This window comes from Scylla paramamosain, chromosome 39 (assembly GCF_035594125.1).
Source record: "Scylla paramamosain isolate STU-SP2022 chromosome 39, ASM3559412v1, whole genome shotgun sequence".
Classification (NCBI taxonomy): domain Eukaryota; kingdom Metazoa; phylum Arthropoda; class Malacostraca; order Decapoda; family Portunidae; genus Scylla; species Scylla paramamosain.
The window spans coordinates 12,462,382-12,479,881 of NC_087189.1; the positions used below are offsets into that span (position 1 = coordinate 12,462,382).

Sequence of the window (17,500 nt, forward strand, 5' to 3'; positions counted from 1 at the left end):
ATTATTTGGCAAGTGATCCTTTTGACATCTCTTTTGGAGTGGCACCACAGTGGGCCTTTTCTTTACACTCTTTTTGTTGACCTCAGCCACTGCCTTTCTTACAAAAAAGTAATAAGAATAGAATAAAAAAGTGTGATGGTTTCTTTCTTATTGTGGTACATAACCCAGCATGAAACAGTTGACTGGTGAGTATAGAGAGGACATCTGTGCATTAACCCTTTCACTGCGATACGAGACAGTTAACAGCACCAGAAGTAATCCGTGATATATTAATAAGTATTTACAAGGAAGGAGGGGATGAAAAAGAATACATTGTGCAGTTTTTACCCAGTTTAAAGAGTAGAGGCAGCTGTAGAACAAGTAAAGATGCTTCAGTGTTTGGTAATGAAGGAAAGATGTACCAAATAGCAGACAAAAGGTTAATAATGTCCAGGTTCATTGGTGTGTGTGTGTGTATGTATGGGTGGGAATGTGTTTGGCTCTGGTGTAGAGTGAGTGAAGTAAGAAGCTTTTATTGCATGGCGAAGGGAGAAAGGAGCAAGTTAATTTATTTGTATTTAGATAAGATTCTCTCTCTCTCTCTCTCTCTCTCTCTCTCTCTCTCTCTCTCTCTCTCTCTCTCTCTCTCTCTCTCTCTCTCTCTCTCTCTCTCTCTCTCTCTCTCTCTCTCTCTCTCTCTCTCTCTCTCTCTCTCTCTCTCTCTCTCTCTCTCTCTCTCTCTCTCTCTCTCTCAATCACTCCATTCCTCTCACTTTTTTTCATTCATCTTCCTCTCCTCCACTTGTCCTCGATCCATTTATTCCCCCTGCCCTGTTTTTTTACACACATTCCTCTCCTCTCCACTGCCTCCACACTCCAGGGCAGCAAGAAGCGCAAGAGGAACTACAACCTCCCCTCATCCAAGCGGCGAAACCGTTGTGACTTCTTCAGTGACATTCCTGAGGTGGCAGACTCTGATGATGAGGGGGGTCCCGTGGCCGGCCCATCCCACACCTCAGACTAAGAGAACCAGACCAACTGTGACCGGCCAAGGGAATAGAGTGACAGATGGATACTGGTTAGTGAGATGGTACAGAGTGGCCTCCAAATCTGGTGGTGTGTGTCTTGGCCGGTGCAGTTATTGCCTGATGGAATAGTTAATGGGGTGATTGGGAAGTGAAGTTGTTGGTTACTTAGCCTGTGGAATAACAGCTCAGTGGAATAATGGGCAAGAACTGATTGGCAGATCCAGATTTGTGATGACTTGGGTGGAATGATTGCCCACCCAGTAGAATGAACACATAGGTTACTCAGAGATGTCCAGCAAAGTGAGCCACTAGACTGAAAGGGAAGTTTTTTACTCCACCACATTCTTCATCAGTTATGTACTTGAATTTTTTGTTCAAGTAACCCATGAGCACATTTTTTAACTGTACATACAGAAAATATGTACTCATTTGAAACTTACGTTGTCGGTGACCATCGTGCATCCATACATCAGTAGGCAGATCCACATGGATATTATTTAGTTTAAGCTTCAAGTCTCCTCTGATCCTTGATTACATTATACACAAGCTGTTCTCATCATTAGACATTCATGGGTAGGGTTGCCACCTCAATTTAAAAAGAATACAGAATGCAGTAAAGTTGGAGCAGTGACGGCAAGTGAAGAGACCTACCTACCTATCAGCAGGGCTTGAAGTTAAGTTCTTCCATAAGTACCCAGTATTTGGAGTAATTTAAGGTTACCTGGACTAAATGCAAGGATATACTCGTATTTCAGAACATAATTATCATTTGAGTTCTCAGTAATATATTACTGAAGCCATGAATAATCAGTTTCTAATTCATGTCGATATTTCTGAAGGCTCTTGTGCTTCTTCACCTTTGGAGGGGGAAGAGGGTGGAGAGAACCTGAAGAAATAGCCATTGCTCAGCATTACCTAGCAGAGCTGAGACCTGGCAATGCAGCAGCACTTTCCACCTCTACTTAGACAGGCTGACAGCCATTGACGGTGGAGGTGGAAGGAGAGACGACACAACACGTACCGATCACTTATCACACGACAACCCCAAACAAACTCATATTTTTTTGTGATCTGTTTATATGTTTGACTCAATATTTGGTCATGATGATTTTGAATTAATGATTTCATTTGCTCATTCATTCATACAACCAAATATGGAAAAAATGGCATTCCTTATTGGCTCAAAATGGAACACAACATTTCACTCTTCAATACGGAATGATTCTGTATTTTAAGGGACAGGGTCACCTTATTCATGGGCCTCACTTGCTGTCCAAGACAAGTATGCATACAAATACATACTGTGTGTCCTGGCATAGTGTGTGGTGTGATCAGTCACTGAGCACCTTTCCCTACCCCTCACCATGCCCTGTGCCTCTGTGATGTGCGCTGCAAGTCCTGCCTTTTGGTGAGCTTATGGTGCTACTGAGAAAACTCTTACCTGGTATAAGCCTGAGTGATGAAAATGCAAAACTGTGTGTGTCAGTTTTTTTTACCTGAGGATTAGCACTTTTTAATGCTGTTAGAATAGTTCACCAGTTTTCAATTCTTTTCATGCATTCCTTATACCAGATTAGAGTTTTCCCATTGGTACATTAGTCCGCTGCTGAGGGTACCTGGCTGAGGCCTTGCTGGTGCTGTACTGGGAAAGAACACTGAAGATTTACCTGTTATGATACCAAAGAAAAAAAATGTATGGAAAAATTGGCTGAGAAGAATAACTTTGGATCTAAGAAAATTAAGTATTGTGATTGATTTGCATTAGATAATCAGTGAGTGAGCCAACTATATAATTATGTACTTACTATATACCTTCAGTGTTGGAGTATGGCATCACAGCTGAAGAAACGGTCACTCTATTAATGAAGGAGGAACACAGTGAAGTAGGACAGTGTAAGAATACACAAGAGGAAGGGGAAGGAGGAGAGTGAGAGGATTAGAAAATGTGAGAAAAGAATATGTGGGCAGAAATAGATAGAGTTCAGTAATGACCAATCCCTGGATGGAGGTCTTAGGACAGGCATTAGGCATAGGTAGGTAGGTGGTAGAATGACATGAATGATATTTATGAATGGGACTGATGCAAATGAATGGCATGGTGTTTTTCATCCTGCCTTTCTTTTCCAGTTAATTTTCTATTTTAGTTCACTGAATTATAGCTGTTTTTATTATTTATTCAGTTCCAGTGTTTCATCACTTTGTATACATACTGATTGTTGTAGTTATAATTTTGTACGTATAGTGTCTTTTTTTAAGTTTGTGTGGTTTACATTGCAGTGCACTATGCCAGTCAGCTGAGAAAAGTCTAATCTCCCTTATTTGTACATCATTCACTAGCTGCCAGAGGAGCTTGTATATAAATGCTGTTCATCATCACCCAAAAATCACTCATTGTATTGTTTTATTATTCTAAATTCATGTATATAACTTGTTTAGTAAAAATTTACTTCCATAAAGAGATACTGTAGCATTGTCAAATAAACTGATGGAATGAGAACACAAGCACTTCAGTTGACCAAGCGTTATGAACGGAAATAAAAGTTTTAGATCAGGTAATGATGAGGAGAAAATGCACGTCCATATTGTGTAAAACTTTATTGCACTTGACAAGTTGACATCACTCACACGTCACAGATGTAGCCAGTCACCAGTCACATGTATGTCATTGTACGTGTGGCATTGTGCACACTGATGTCTTCATGTTTATGGTGACACACACACACACCCACACATAACCAAAATTAGGCACACAGATGGGATTCCACAACTGTGATCTCATTTCGTGTAAATCACAACTGAATTAATGTTAAAACACGACATAGCTTGAGCAAGTCCCTGCTGGTATCTTGCACCCAATCATTTTCTTTCTTTCTTTCTTTCTTTTTTTTTTTTTTTTTTTTTTTCATATGGACATGTAGAACATATTATCACAACACACACACACACACACACACACACACACACTATCTGTCTGTATATACCAGCATGGCAATCCCACACAGGATGGCCCAGACAGCTCCACACAGTCATACACACACCATTCACACTCTTACTACACACACATATAAAAAAAAAAAAAAAAAAAAAACAAGCATTATAACTTAATGAGAAATGCAAATATAGTGTGTGTGTAGTGATATGAGGAGATGACTAGCATTTAACACTTTGAAGTACAATACCACAAATCCACTAGGTAGTATCAATCATTTCCATCTGTGGACAAAATATAGGAACTAAATGGAGAAAATTCAAACACCTTAAAACATAATATGACATGCAACACATTCAGGGAGCTGACTAGTAACTTTTACAGTGACACACACACACACACACACACACACCATTCACATCTTCCTTCATTCTATGGCTGGAACATAAAAAATATATATATATATATATATATATATATATATATATATATATATATATATATATATATATATATATATATATATATATATATATATATATATATATATATTGTGTCGTGCCACTGTTAAAAAATCTTCAATCTTGGACATTCACTTCACATGTCAGAGCAGAAGAGCAGATTATATTGTGTATTTTGCCCATTGTCTACGTATGTTTTTTATATACATATTTTAACCCTTTCACTGCAATATGCAACAATTCACAATTAAAAGCACTGCATAAACTCTTTACAAACACTTACAAGAAAGGGAATTGTATTAAAAGATTAGATTTTCAAATGTCTAGACAGTAGAAGCTTTAATAGCGGCTGAAGAAATGAAATGTCCCACCGTAGTGTGGCATTAAGGATCCGTGTGTCAGACAGCAGTGAAAGGGTTAAGACTTATTTAGCCTCTGTCTCCTCGTTAGGAGTTGCAATGGAGGGGCAGGAATGGTCAATTGTTTAATTTTACAAAAATCCTGTGTGCAGCTGTATTGTAAACGAAAAGTCTCTCTCTCTCTCTCTCTCTCTCTCTCTCTCTCTCTCTCTCTCTCTCTCTCTCTCTCTCTCTCTCCATGGTAATACTGCCTACTACTGCATTTCATTCATGGCTGTAGGGGAAATCACGTTGGAAGACAAGTAGAAGATATGTGTGAAGTTGTGAAGAATGCAGAGTCACGATCAATAGTCGAGTAATGCAATGCACTCACATTGTCATTTCCCTGCAATGTACTGTCCTCTGATCTGTTGAGGATCTTTATTGTAATGGTTTATAAGATTGTCGGCACACCAGAGGACTTTTTAAGGTTGAGAGAAAGCCCTTAGTACGTCCATTGCAAAGGCTCATTCACACACATCAGTGGCGTATCACTGCCGTGGCAGCTCAGCGTCTGAGATCCGTGACGCTTCAGTGACGTCTGTTCACACACATCCGTAGTGATTCCGTACAACGTGAAATCCGTGATTTCCAAGATGGCAATGTTTTCAGACATGGAATTGGCAAATAATTGCCATAATTCTTGATGAAGAGGAAGAAGCTGACGAAAAAAAAGTGGGTACATGAGGCGTGGAAGAAGAGAAAGTAAAGGAGACTTTGCCACTCTACAAGGAGTTCATTGATGATGGAACAAAGTTGTTCCAAATACATTGTTTGAGACTGCTGTCCATATACTTTGGCTGTGACAAATCATGTGGAATAGGATGATTCTGAACCTCTTCAATTAGTAGTTCATCATGCATTCTTGTGGACAAACTTAAAAGACTCGTCCGTGAAACACTGGGAAATATCGGTAGCGACGATACTCAACTTATCAAAACGGAGATGGAACTGACACGGAGAGTCAAAACACAGTAATGTGCTGGACATGTGTGATTGCGTCACCCAAATTCAAATTAATGATTTTTTTTTTTTTTCACTGACTCGACAGGACTGAACGGAAGCGGCACTGATATGCCGCCGATATGTGTGAAAGGAAACATTGGTTTGTTTTGTGCTGTGTGTGTAACGACGTTTTTTTTAAGTTTGTGTACAGTAGCTCCCAAAGCTGTACATTGCTAGACAAATTTTCTTCTTTAATTATTATAACTTTTAGACACTATTTTTGTGCTATGTTCTCATCAGTATTTTTGTAGCTTAAAAAGACAAAATTACCTTCCACTTTCTCATTTCACTCCCGCGTCTCGATGCAAGCAATCTTTACAGTGCTGGGAAGGTTAAGGAAGGACGACCATGCCAGCGAAAGAGTTAAAGTCTGGTGTGAACTGTGGCATAATGGACAATATGAAACCTGCCGCCTGATCACGTGTCACGTCGGTAGGGTTGGCATGCGTGGCTTGATATGGCCTGTTTAGAAAACACAAGAAAGAAAAAGATGAAAGTGGCAGAGATGAGAATGGTGACATGGATGTTGGGAGTGACGAGGAGGAATAAGATCAGGAACGAGAGAATTAGAGGGACAGCCAAGGTGACACAAGTGGGAAAGAAGATGCAAGAAAGAAGGCTTCAGCGGTATGGACACTGTATGAGGAGAGATGAAGAATGGGTTGGTAGGAGGATGATGGAGTTACAGGTAGAAGGAGTAAGAGGGAGAGGGAAACCACGAAGACGATGGGGTGACTGTATACGGGACGACTTGAGAGAGAAGGACCTCAGTGGAGAGGAAGCATTAGACAAGAGAGAGTGGAGAAGGCTAATCGATAGACCACAGTGAAAAGAGGATAAGTCTTCATGCACTCTGCTAGATTTATGAATGTACTGACAATTCTTGTTTCCGTGTTGTCTTTTCCTCCACGTCAAGCTTGAAACAGATTTAAAACAAATGGGAAGGAATTGGTTCTTAAATATAGTGACAAACGAATAGAATGGACTCAGTAATCAGATTGTTAGTGTTGAATCATTAAGGAGCTATAAAAGAAGATTAAACAAATTTATAGATGGTGATGATAGGTGGAAAAAGGTAGTTATGTTTCATACAGGGACTGCCACGTGTAGACCTGATGGCCTCTTGCAATTTCTGTTATTTCATGTTCTTATGTTCTTGTTATGTTAGAATTCCTGCAGAGTTAATCCTCATTTTGAACAGCATTCTATGTGAGCCATAACAATATAATACTGTACGTATATCACTTGAAAATCAGTGAGCTGCTGAACACAGTAAAAAAGCAACAGTTTCACGTTTACAGTGGCAGGGTTAGAAATCACGAGTCAGTACTTAAACAGGTAAAGTGTAAGTGTAAAGTATTCTTTAGAAAGGTGTGACTGGTGAATTATTATGCCACAGAGTATAAGAGGAGTGCTTTCCTTTCATAGAGTGCTAAAGTTAGAATTACTGTACATATGAAGTGGAGCAAGTAAACAGAAAATGTTTTAGGCAAGAACTGATGGGTTATCTATAGCATAGTTCGTTGATATGGATAATGTTAGGGTTAGAATTATATCAAGTGTAATGAGTAAATTGAGGAAATCTAAGTCTGAAGATTTGAAGTAACATGAGAATAGCTATTTGCATTATCTATCTACAATAAATCTTCTTAATAGTAAGATTTGTAAAGTCAGAAGGATCTAAAGTGTAACTAACAAAGTGTATTATATAAAAAATGGTAAGATTAGATTAATTATAATACTGCGGGGAATGCGACATGTGGAACACCTTGCATGAGTTCCCGAATGCCTTGGAATGTACACATGGGATATATACATGAACAATACTTGTGTCCGACCACGTGTTGAGGCAAGACGCGGCTGTGTCTGTGAACTGTGAGCTGTCATGCCGTTTCACAAAATATAGGAAGGGTGGCAGACATTGTATTTGTTATCTTTACCAACCATTGTTTCGTTATCTTTAAGCATGCATGTTTACTCTTTATCTGTACATCATTATCAGCACAGACACACACACACACACACACACACACACACACACACACACACACACACACACACACACACACACAAAGTTAGTAAAAAATCACAAAACAGTATTAATTGACGGCACCACAAATCCGATACAGTGAAAATACAGTTACAAAAGACGCCTCCTTACCGCACCTTACTCACAGGCCTGTATTCAGAAACGCTTCGCTCTCTTCCCACGACTATTTTTAAAAACCACGGAGATGATTAGCCGGATTCTCAAGACTGTTTCTCCTTATAATAATGTTGAAATCTTGTTAATCTGTCACTATAACCTAAAAGCATCCTTAAGATCCCGTGTAGGAAGGTTCAACAAGAGCCTGTGGAAATAGCGGTGGTGCGGCGCAGAAGTGTTTCAGAATGCACGCCCCATCACTAGCCTAACCTCGTGTGAGTACTCTGAGAAAATTAGCAGATTGGCAGATGTGCAGAAGATGAAAACGTGTGGGAAGGAAGCAAATACATGTCTATTAGAATCAGTACAAAGGAGAATGACTAAAAGGAAACAGGGGATGAGGAGTATTCCTTACGAAGTGAGAATGAAGCTGTTAAATTTACATTTTTTAGAGAGACGTAAGTTAAGAGGGGACCTGATAGAAGTCTTGAAGTGGTATAAGGGTTATAACAAGGGGGACGTTGGCAAAATTCTTAGGATCAGTAACCAAGCTAGAGTAAGAAATATCGGGTTCAAGCTTGAAAAATTTAGGTTTAAAAAAGAGATAGGAAGGAACTGGTTCTCAGATAGAGTGGTAGATGAGTGCAATGGACTCAGTAATCAAGTTATTAGTGCTGAGTCATTAGGGAGCTTTAAGAGAAGATTAGACAGATTCATGAATGGAGATGATAGGTGGAAATAGGTAGACATATTTCATACAGAGACTGCCACGTGTAGGCCTGATGGCTTCTTGCAGCTTCCCTTATTTTCTTATATTCTAATGTTCTTAAGTAACCCCGTAATTCAGTCAAGGTCAGCCTGTCTTTAGCCTCATGCAACACAATCATATTTTTTAACAACAATCGTATTTTTTATATCACAAATCACAGCACACCATAACCAAAAATCTCTCTCTCTCTCTCTCTCTCTCTCTCTCTCTCTCTCTCTCTCTCTCTCTCTCTCTCTCTCTCTCTCTCTCTCTCTCTCTCTCTCTCTCTCTATCTATCTATCTATCTATCTATCTATCTATCTATCTATCTATCTATCTATCTATATATCTATATATCTCTGCTCAGAACGAGACGCATTATTTTATTTTATTTTTCAACTGAAGATAATATTCGTTTAAGTCGGAACAAGGCGCAACATTGATTTAGTTATAGTGATAGTGTCTGGCATGGAGGCGTACATTCCTCACTCTTTTTCTCGACCTAAATCTTCCAAACCTTGATCTAACACAGCCTGTTCTCGTACTATACATGATAGAGAGATGACCCACAAAAGGTACTTAAACCTTCCATCACCAGAATCTCATGCACTTTATATTTCTGCCCGGAACCATGCCAAGTCTGTTCTCTAACTAGGCGAAAACTCCTTCATTAATAGAAAGTGTTAAAATTTTTCAAGATCTAACTCCCCTCGTGACTTCTGGCACCTAGTCAAAAATATCACCAATAACTTTGCTTCTTCATCTTTCCTTCTTTTATTTCAACCACTGTTATCATATCTATTTCTAAAGCTGAACTCTTCGCTCAAACCTTTGCTAAAAACTCTACCTTGGATGATTCATGGCCTGTTCCTCCCTCTCCTCCACCCTCCTCCTCCGTCAAGGCCGCTCTACTAGTGATCTTCTGGATTGCTTTGGACATGTCAAAAGCTTTTGATAGAGTCTGGCACAAAGCTTTGATTTCCAAACTACCCTCCTACGGCTTCTATCCTTCTCTCTGTAATTCCATCTCAAGTTTTCTTTCTGACCGTTCTATTGCTGCTGTGGTAGACGGTCACTGTTCTTCTCCTAAATCTATTAACAGTGGTGTTCCTCAGGGTTCTGTCCTGTTATCCATTCTCTTCCTATTATTCATCAATGATCTTCTAAACCAAACTTCTTGTCCTATCCACTCCTATGCTGATGATACCACCCTGCACTTTTCCACGTCTTTTCATAGACGTCCAACCCTTCAGGAGGTAAACAATTCACGCAGGGAAGCCACAGAACGCCTGACTTCTGATCTCTCCAAAATTTCTGATTAGGGGAGAGCAAACTTGGTATTGTTCAATGCCTCAAAAAACTCAATTCCTCCATCTATCAACTCGACACAACCCTCCTGACAACTATCCCCCTCTTCTTCAATGACACTCAACTGTCCCCCTCTTCTACACTGAACATCCTCGGTCTTTCCTTTACTTATAATCTAAACTGGAAATTTCACATCTCATCTCTAGCTAAAACAACTTCAATGAAGTTAAGCGTTCTGAGTCGTCTCCGCCAGTTTTTCTCACTCCCCCAGCTGCTAACTCTTTACAGGAGCTTTATCTGTACATGTATGGAGTATGCTTCACATGTCTGGGGGGGTTTCCACTCATACCGCTTTTTTGGACAGGGTGGAATCAAAAGCTTTACGTCTTATCAATTCCTCTCCTCTAACTGACTGTCTTCAGCCTCTCTCTCATCGCCGCAATGTTGCATCTCTTGCTATTTTCTACCACTATTTCCATGCCAGCTTCTCTTCTGATCATGCTATACTGCATGCCTCCCCTCCTCCCGCAGCCTCACTGCACAAAACTTTCTTCCTTCCTTCATCCCTATTCTGTCCACCTCTCTAATGCAAGAGTCAACCAGTATTCTCAATCACTCATTCCTTTCTCTTGTAAACTCTGGAAATCCCTGCCTGCTTCTGTACTTTCTTCTTCCTATGACTTGAACTCTTTCAAGCGGGAGGTTTCAAGACACTTATACTTCAATTTTCGATGATTCTCTTGATGTCTCTTTTTGGACTAGCGCCTATTTTTTTTTTTTTTTTCCGGTTTTGTTTCCCTTGGCCAGTGAGCCACTTACGTAAAGAAAAAAAATAAAAAATTCAGGGTGGAACTTTGCACCACGAACACCATTTTAATCTTACAGCTCTGTTTTTTTTTTTTAGATGGCAGCACTGCACTCCGTTCATTCTGTTTATTCTAAGCTCCCGAGTTCCACCTTTCACTTCCAGTATCTGTTTATCTAATTCCTCTTATTGTTTCCTTCCTTTCTCGACGTTCACTTCACATTTCTTTCTCACCCCTCCACCTGCTCCATTTCCTGCCATTGTTACTGCTCTCTCTCTCTCTCTCTCTCTCTCTCTCTCTCTCTCTCTCTCTCTCTCTCTCTCTCTCTCTCTGAGGTTGTAGTTGAAGTTATGCTGAGTTTTCAATGGTGTTTCGATAACTCTCGTGATGGTTTAACAGGGTTTCCACATCATCAATAGAAAAAAATAAATAAATAAATAAAAATAAAATAAACACCTACAAGAACCTGACCAATCTGCGTGGCATTTGAAAACAATTTATGAGAGAACATTGTCTCAGAATGCGCAGCTCGATCACCACTATGTATGTACGTACGAATAACAATAACAACGAAGGGATGAAGGACTTAGTTTTACGTTTTAGATTTCGACGTGGCGGAAGAATAGGCTTTTAACTTCTCCTCCCATACATGCGGGTAACAATATTTAGTTTTCCCCCAGTAGCTCTCGAGGTCGTTGTACATTTTGGTCTCTTGACTGTTGTAGTTGAGAGCCTCGCAGATGCGGCAGTAGTGAAAGACCGGGGTTTGGAAGTAGCCGTGTTCGTTCACCACTTTAAATTTGGTCCGCCACGCTTGAAACTTGCTGTACTCCGCCTTGTTGCTTCCCAGATATCTGTTGAACGGAACGTGTTGGTTTATGTGAATTGTGTCAAGTTCTTCAGTGAGTGCTAGTGTATGCAGTGAAGGGTGGCTGAATATGGTCAATGGACTGAATGTTGATAAAGGAATGTTTTTGTATTCATCCACGTGTGTGTGTGTGTGTGTGTGTGTGTGTGTGTGTGTGTGTGTGTATTAGACTTACGCGATGGTTTAAAGCAGGTAGATAGATAGATAGATAGATAGAGAGAGAGAGAGAGAGAGAGAGAGAGAGAGAGAGAGAGAGAGAGAGAGAGAGAGAGAGAGAGAGAGAGAGAATGTGTGTGTGTATGTGTGTGTGTTAAAAGTAAAAGTGATGAAAAAAAAAACAGACGATCAGAAAGAAGACATCAAACTTGACTAATATAAAACAGAAAAAGTCTCTCTCTCTCTCTCTCTCTCTCTCTCTCTCTCTCTCTCTCTCTCTCTCTCTCTCTCTCTCTCTCTCTCTCTCTTACATGAGGTGCTGGGCGAGGCTCTGCGGGGTCGGGAAATCATCCACGTGCAGGAAGGAGTGAGGTGGAAGCACTTTCTTGTAATCCTCCACCTTGGTTCCCATCACTACAGGCACAGCACCCTTCTCCAGCGCGTTCCACCACACCTGGGAAGAAAACGGAATGCTGGTTCACCCACTGCCTCCCTCCTCTCACGCGGCGTTAGTTAGGGGCCGCTGTGGTGGTGTGTGGTTAGTGGGTAGGCAGTGCTGTGTTGCTGTTGTTGTTGTTGTTGGTGGTGGTGGTGGTGATAGTGGTAACAGTAGTGAGATAGGATGGTTGTGGTAATAGTAGTAATAACAACAGCAGCAGCAGCAGCAGTAGTAGTAGTAGTAGTAGTAGTAGTAGTAGTAGTAGTAGTAGTAGTAGCAGTAGTACTAGTAGTAGTAATAGTAGTAGCAGTCAGCAACATTTTCATTAAAGGTATGGGAGTAGGCTATAAACGCTATTATAAATTAATAAATAAACAAATAAAGATGAATTAAGAAAAAATCAAGAAATGGGCTCTTCACATCTAATAGGTGCCATGCATCATTAATAAGAAAAAAAAAGTGAGCTGTGATTATAAAGTTATGCTTATAATATTAAAATGATAATAAATAATAATGATATTTATGCTTCATTTCAAGTCAATGGTTGAACGTCCGTCCAATCAAATTAAATCATTGACTAAAAAGCTGCCGCGTTTTGATGACCATAATAAACTCGTATGATTAACGATAGGAATGCGAAAAATACATATATAAAATACAAATAAAATCAAGGTAATAAATATACAAATCCTCTCAAGTCAACGGTTAACACTCGACAGTCCACGCTTCAAGAATGGATACGTGTGTGTTTACTGTTCATTATTTGCTTCATCTCTCCACCATTACGTCTCCCTTGAGTGTATGGTGAGTACAGACGATACTTTAAGGTGCTATAGTGATGTGTGGTGACTGTGGTGCGCGGGGAATGTATGGTGACTATAGAAATAAGAGGAAAACATAGATGGTTATGATGGGTGGTGCATGGAAGTGTGTGGTGTCGCAAAGACCATTCTCGAAACTGAAATTTCTTAGGAATGGCTTGGGACATCCTATAATGTGTGTGTGTGTGTGTATGTGTTCGAACTATTTTTGTTATTGTGGCTTCGTTAGTTGTATTCGTCGCCCAGAAAGTGAAAGAAGGACTAATTGTTGCACGGTCAGCACGAAATGAGAGAAGGAAGTGTGGCGAGGAGAGACATCCAGGGACATTTGCGTGCTGGCGTGAAGAAGTACTGTACACAGACGGTGGGGTCCAGAACGCTGAATTGCTATAGGCACAGATAATAAGGGTCACTCTAAGCACAACAATAACTATTTCCTTCTTAACTGTACGAGTCTTGGACCCTTATTCTGCAATGCTTCCGCCCCACACTTCCACTACATTTTTAAAAAGTTTTAGTTGAAGTTACACGGGTTTTCAAGGATGTTTTTATGGTTTTAGTGGAAGATTAACAATATTTTTCACATAATGAACAGGAGTGTCTTGAGGACCTAGCTGATCATGGCCTTTGAAAACAGTCGTGGTGAGAGAGAGAAGAGCGTTTCAGAATACGGGCCTTCCATCCCTTCCCCACCCCGCCGCCCCGCCAGCCCGCCACCCACCTTCTCGGTGATGTACTCCTTACAGTTGGCGTTCTCGAATGCGAGGTAGAACTTGTACTCTCCGAGGATGGGGCAGTCCTTGGTGAAGTGACCCGGACACTTGAGGGTGCCGCAGCCCCCGTACGTGTCCACCGCCATGTGCTTCTGCAGCTCCCTGATGTAGCCCCATCGCTTGTTTCTGCCGCCACAGTTGGAGCCCATCACGGCCACCAGCTTGGGCTTGAGGGTGAAGTAGTCGACAGGTTTGTAGGCCGCCGCCTCGTCCGGCGTGAGGGGTAGCGTGCGGCCGTAAGGGACCGGCACGTCGTTGTCCATCCTGTAGCTCATGGACCAGTTGAAGAAGGCGTTGTAGGCCTCGAGGCGCCTCTCCTTGGCCACCAGAAAGGTGTTGTGCGCACTCTCGTCCGTCAGCCAGATCCACCGCTGGTCCAGCCGCGTCCGATTCGGCAAGCTTTTCGGCCCCTTCGTCAGGTGCAAGTGGAAGAAGATGGCGTCAGCGTCCGCCACCGCAGCGTCCTCGTAGGTGAGGCGACAGTTTTGCGCTGAACAGTTTCTGAAGGGCTCCATCATGACCTTGCCGTACTGCCTAAGGAAGCGCCTCTCCAGCCTCTGCCCGTGTTTCCAGATGAGAATGGTGAAGGTCTTGTCCTTCCTCACCGTGCCCACCTGTTCCCCCAGGAACATTCGCCTCCCCAGCACAGACATGTGGGAGATCTCCTCCGCCGTTAGATTCCTCCAGTTTCCTGCGGGCAGCTCCCTACCGACATTGGTTTCTGGCTCCACTGAGTTGACCTCGTTAGCGGCGTCCACGTCAGGATTGTGGCCCTGCCTCGCCTCGCCGCCCTCCACGTCCAGCACCTCGCGGGCTGAGTTCTCCTCCTCCCTCACTCCGGAACTTAACTCGCTCTGCACCAGAGGCGCCTCGTCTGGCAGCTGACCCTTGAAGGTTCTCCAGGGGCCTCTGATCTCACCTGAAGGCATGAGCTGCTGGTGTGGTGACTGGGGCCGCTGTATGGACAGCAGCATGTTGAAGAGTAACAACACGGACGCGGAGAGAATCACCAGCCAGTGGAGCCGCAGCGCCCTCACGGTTCGCCACACGTTCACCATTGTCTCTCTTACTGCACTGGCTTCCTGCACGCATCGCACCAACGCCAGTACAGGCAGGCAGGCATGGGGGAAGAAACCCAAGTGTCAGTGTTAGTGATACACACACACACACACACACACACACACACACACACACACACACACACACACACACACACACACACTGACTTGCATCTCCCAGCATGTTACATTCCTTATTGCTTGTACGGAGACAATGAATTTGAACAATGAAAGTAGATTGGACAATACTTACCATGAAATGCATTAGAACCTAATTCACACACACACACACACACACACACACACACACACACACACACACACACACACACACACACACACACACACACACACACACACAACTCTTCCTATTGACGACATAATGGAGTGAATAACCGCAGACGCTGATAACCTGATTGAAGAGAAGTTTGGCTTGCTATCGACAAGATTTGTTTACCGACTACGTTCACATCGTAACGTCTTTTGTAGTGCTTGATCGATCGACTGGTAAATGACTGATACTGTTGACTCCCTTGAATATTTTGCACACTCACTAGGCGGCTACGCATCCTCCGTTTCGCTAGCAAGATAACTTTATGCTACGTAGTAAAAATTCGACGAGTTAAAATTAGCATAAGTAAAGAAGTTGGTAAAAGAAAAAATGCTTCATATTGTTCGCATATACGTCACAGTAGCAGTAAGTGACGTCATCCTCCTAAGTGGTTCAAGACTGGAAAACGATATCATATCATTGAATGCCATGTGCTTCCCTCTCACTCCTCTCTCTCTCTTTCAATGATAAGATAACTCTATTTCTCAATAATTTCCCGTCTTATTGCTGAGTATTACTAAGAAATTTGCTCTACCAGTGTAACTAACGACAGCAATGAGAATGATATCAAATCTTTTTCTTCTCTTTATTATATTATCATTATTATTATTATTATTATTATTATTATTATTATTATTATTATTATTATTGTTATTATTATTATTATCATCATCACCATCATCGTTGTTGCTCGTGTTGTTGTTCATTGCTTCTGTGTCAAATGAACTACATACCAGCGAAACAATTTAACAAAAGCTAATGAAGAGGAGACAATTATGAAACACTGAAGAAAAGACAGACAGACAGAACGATATAATGACGGGCTGGTAGACAGGCAGGTACTCTTCAGCCAGTTAAGTAAATAGGGAGGTGAGCAGATGGATAGATATAGATGGACACTTATAAACACACAGTCACATGGATATAGAGACAGATAGACAGCCAGATAGATAAACGAATAGTAGATACAGGGACACAATCATATATAGACAAAAAATATATAGGTAGATAAGTAGATGGACAGATAGATAGATAGACATATAAAAAAATAGATACGTAGATAAATACACAAAAAAAGATAGAGACTGGCAGACGTCAGCTGTTATTATTCACATAAATGGTCGGAGAAAATAACGAATAAAGAACGAAAAAAAAAAAAAATTACGACAACGAGTCAATTTATGCAACACACGAATGATGATGTGCGTGGGAATGCGACGCGCGCGTGTGTGTGTGTGTGTGTGTGAGAGAGAGAGAGAGAGAGAGAGAGAGAGAGAGAGAGAGAGAGATTCAGGTAGATTAATGTCTCCTCTTTATCTGCTTTGGGTGAGTTCGACAAGGTGGTTTGTATTGTGTGTGTGTGTGTGTGTGTGTGTGTGTGTGTGTGTGTGTGTGTGTGTGTGTGTGTGTGTGTGTGTGTGTGTGTGTGTTAATGTGACGGTTTGAAAAAATCCATGTTTTTTAGACCCAACCTTTTTTTTTTTTTTTTTTGTTGTTGTTTTTTTTTGATGTGGGAGGAGGGTGATTTATTGCTTTGGGGAATTTTATTTATATTTTTCTTGCTCCTCATATTTCTATGTAAATCAGTTTAAATAAACAATTAGAAAGTAATGTAGAGTGAAAAAAAAGAAGTTTGAATTGTTACCTGAAGAACAGAAACTTGTTTAGGTCATGTTGACAGAGACAAAGCTGTGTTGACTTGCACTGTGCAGGAAATGAACGGCTCAGGCTTCACTACTTTTACTTTTCTGATGTATATACACAGACTGCTCCCTTCGTGATGACGCAGCCTTCCCGCCCTCATTGTTACCTGACGCCACATGTCAACTCAAGGCATGTTAACACATAAATTCCATTCCCATTCCCTCCTTGTTTTTACATTTTTAATACCCCCACCCTATCCGTCTAATTCCCCCCTTCCCACCTCTCTCTCTCTCTCTCTCTCTCTCTCTCTCTCTCTCTCTCTCTCTCTCTCTCTCTCTCTCTCTCTCTCTCTCTCTCTCTCTCTCTCTGTCTGTCACTGTATAAGCATGGTTGCTGGGGAAGGGAGTGGGGATGTTGGGGGGGAGAGGGGAAAGCAGCTGTAGCCAGTGACAGCTGTCAGGTGAGAGGTGACGCTTTTCTTGGCAATACAGACAGGAAGGCTGCTTCATCAAGCATGGAGCCGTCTGTACATACACACCTTATTTATCAATGTCATGCAAAACTGTTTTTATATGTAAAATATTTAAACCCCCCGCCCCGCC

The 17,500-nt window shown here is 41.4% G+C and overlaps 2 protein-coding genes across 4 annotated transcripts in view; one reads left to right on the forward strand and one right to left on the reverse strand.

Annotated features, from left to right (window-relative positions):
- The window catches only part of LOC135092197 (WD repeat-containing protein 55-like), a 16,827-nt gene extending 13,318 nt beyond the window's left edge, over nucleotides 1–3,509 (forward strand). For both annotated transcript variants that reach the window (XM_063990511.1, XM_063990510.1), the window contains exon 8: nucleotides 860–3,509. In XM_063990511.1, coding sequence (XP_063846581.1) covers nucleotides 860–1,003 — 144 coding nt within the window. In that variant the 3' untranslated portion in view covers nucleotides 1,004–3,509. The remainder of the gene's footprint in view (nucleotides 1–859) is intronic.
- A 76-nt stretch (nucleotides 3,510–3,585) lies between these two features.
- The window catches only part of LOC135092196 (alpha-(1,3)-fucosyltransferase 7-like), a 43,735-nt gene continuing 29,820 nt past the window's right edge, over nucleotides 3,586–17,500 (reverse strand). For both annotated transcript variants that reach the window (XM_063990509.1, XM_063990507.1), the window contains exons 2-4: nucleotides 13,814–14,947; nucleotides 12,144–12,286; nucleotides 3,586–11,662 (exon numbers count right to left, since the gene is read on the reverse strand). In XM_063990509.1, coding sequence (XP_063846579.1) covers nucleotides 11,401–11,662; nucleotides 12,144–12,286; nucleotides 13,814–14,923 — 1,515 coding nt within the window. In that variant the 5' untranslated portion in view covers nucleotides 14,924–14,947 and the 3' untranslated portion in view covers nucleotides 3,586–11,400. The remainder of the gene's footprint in view (nucleotides 11,663–12,143; nucleotides 12,287–13,813; nucleotides 14,948–17,500) is intronic.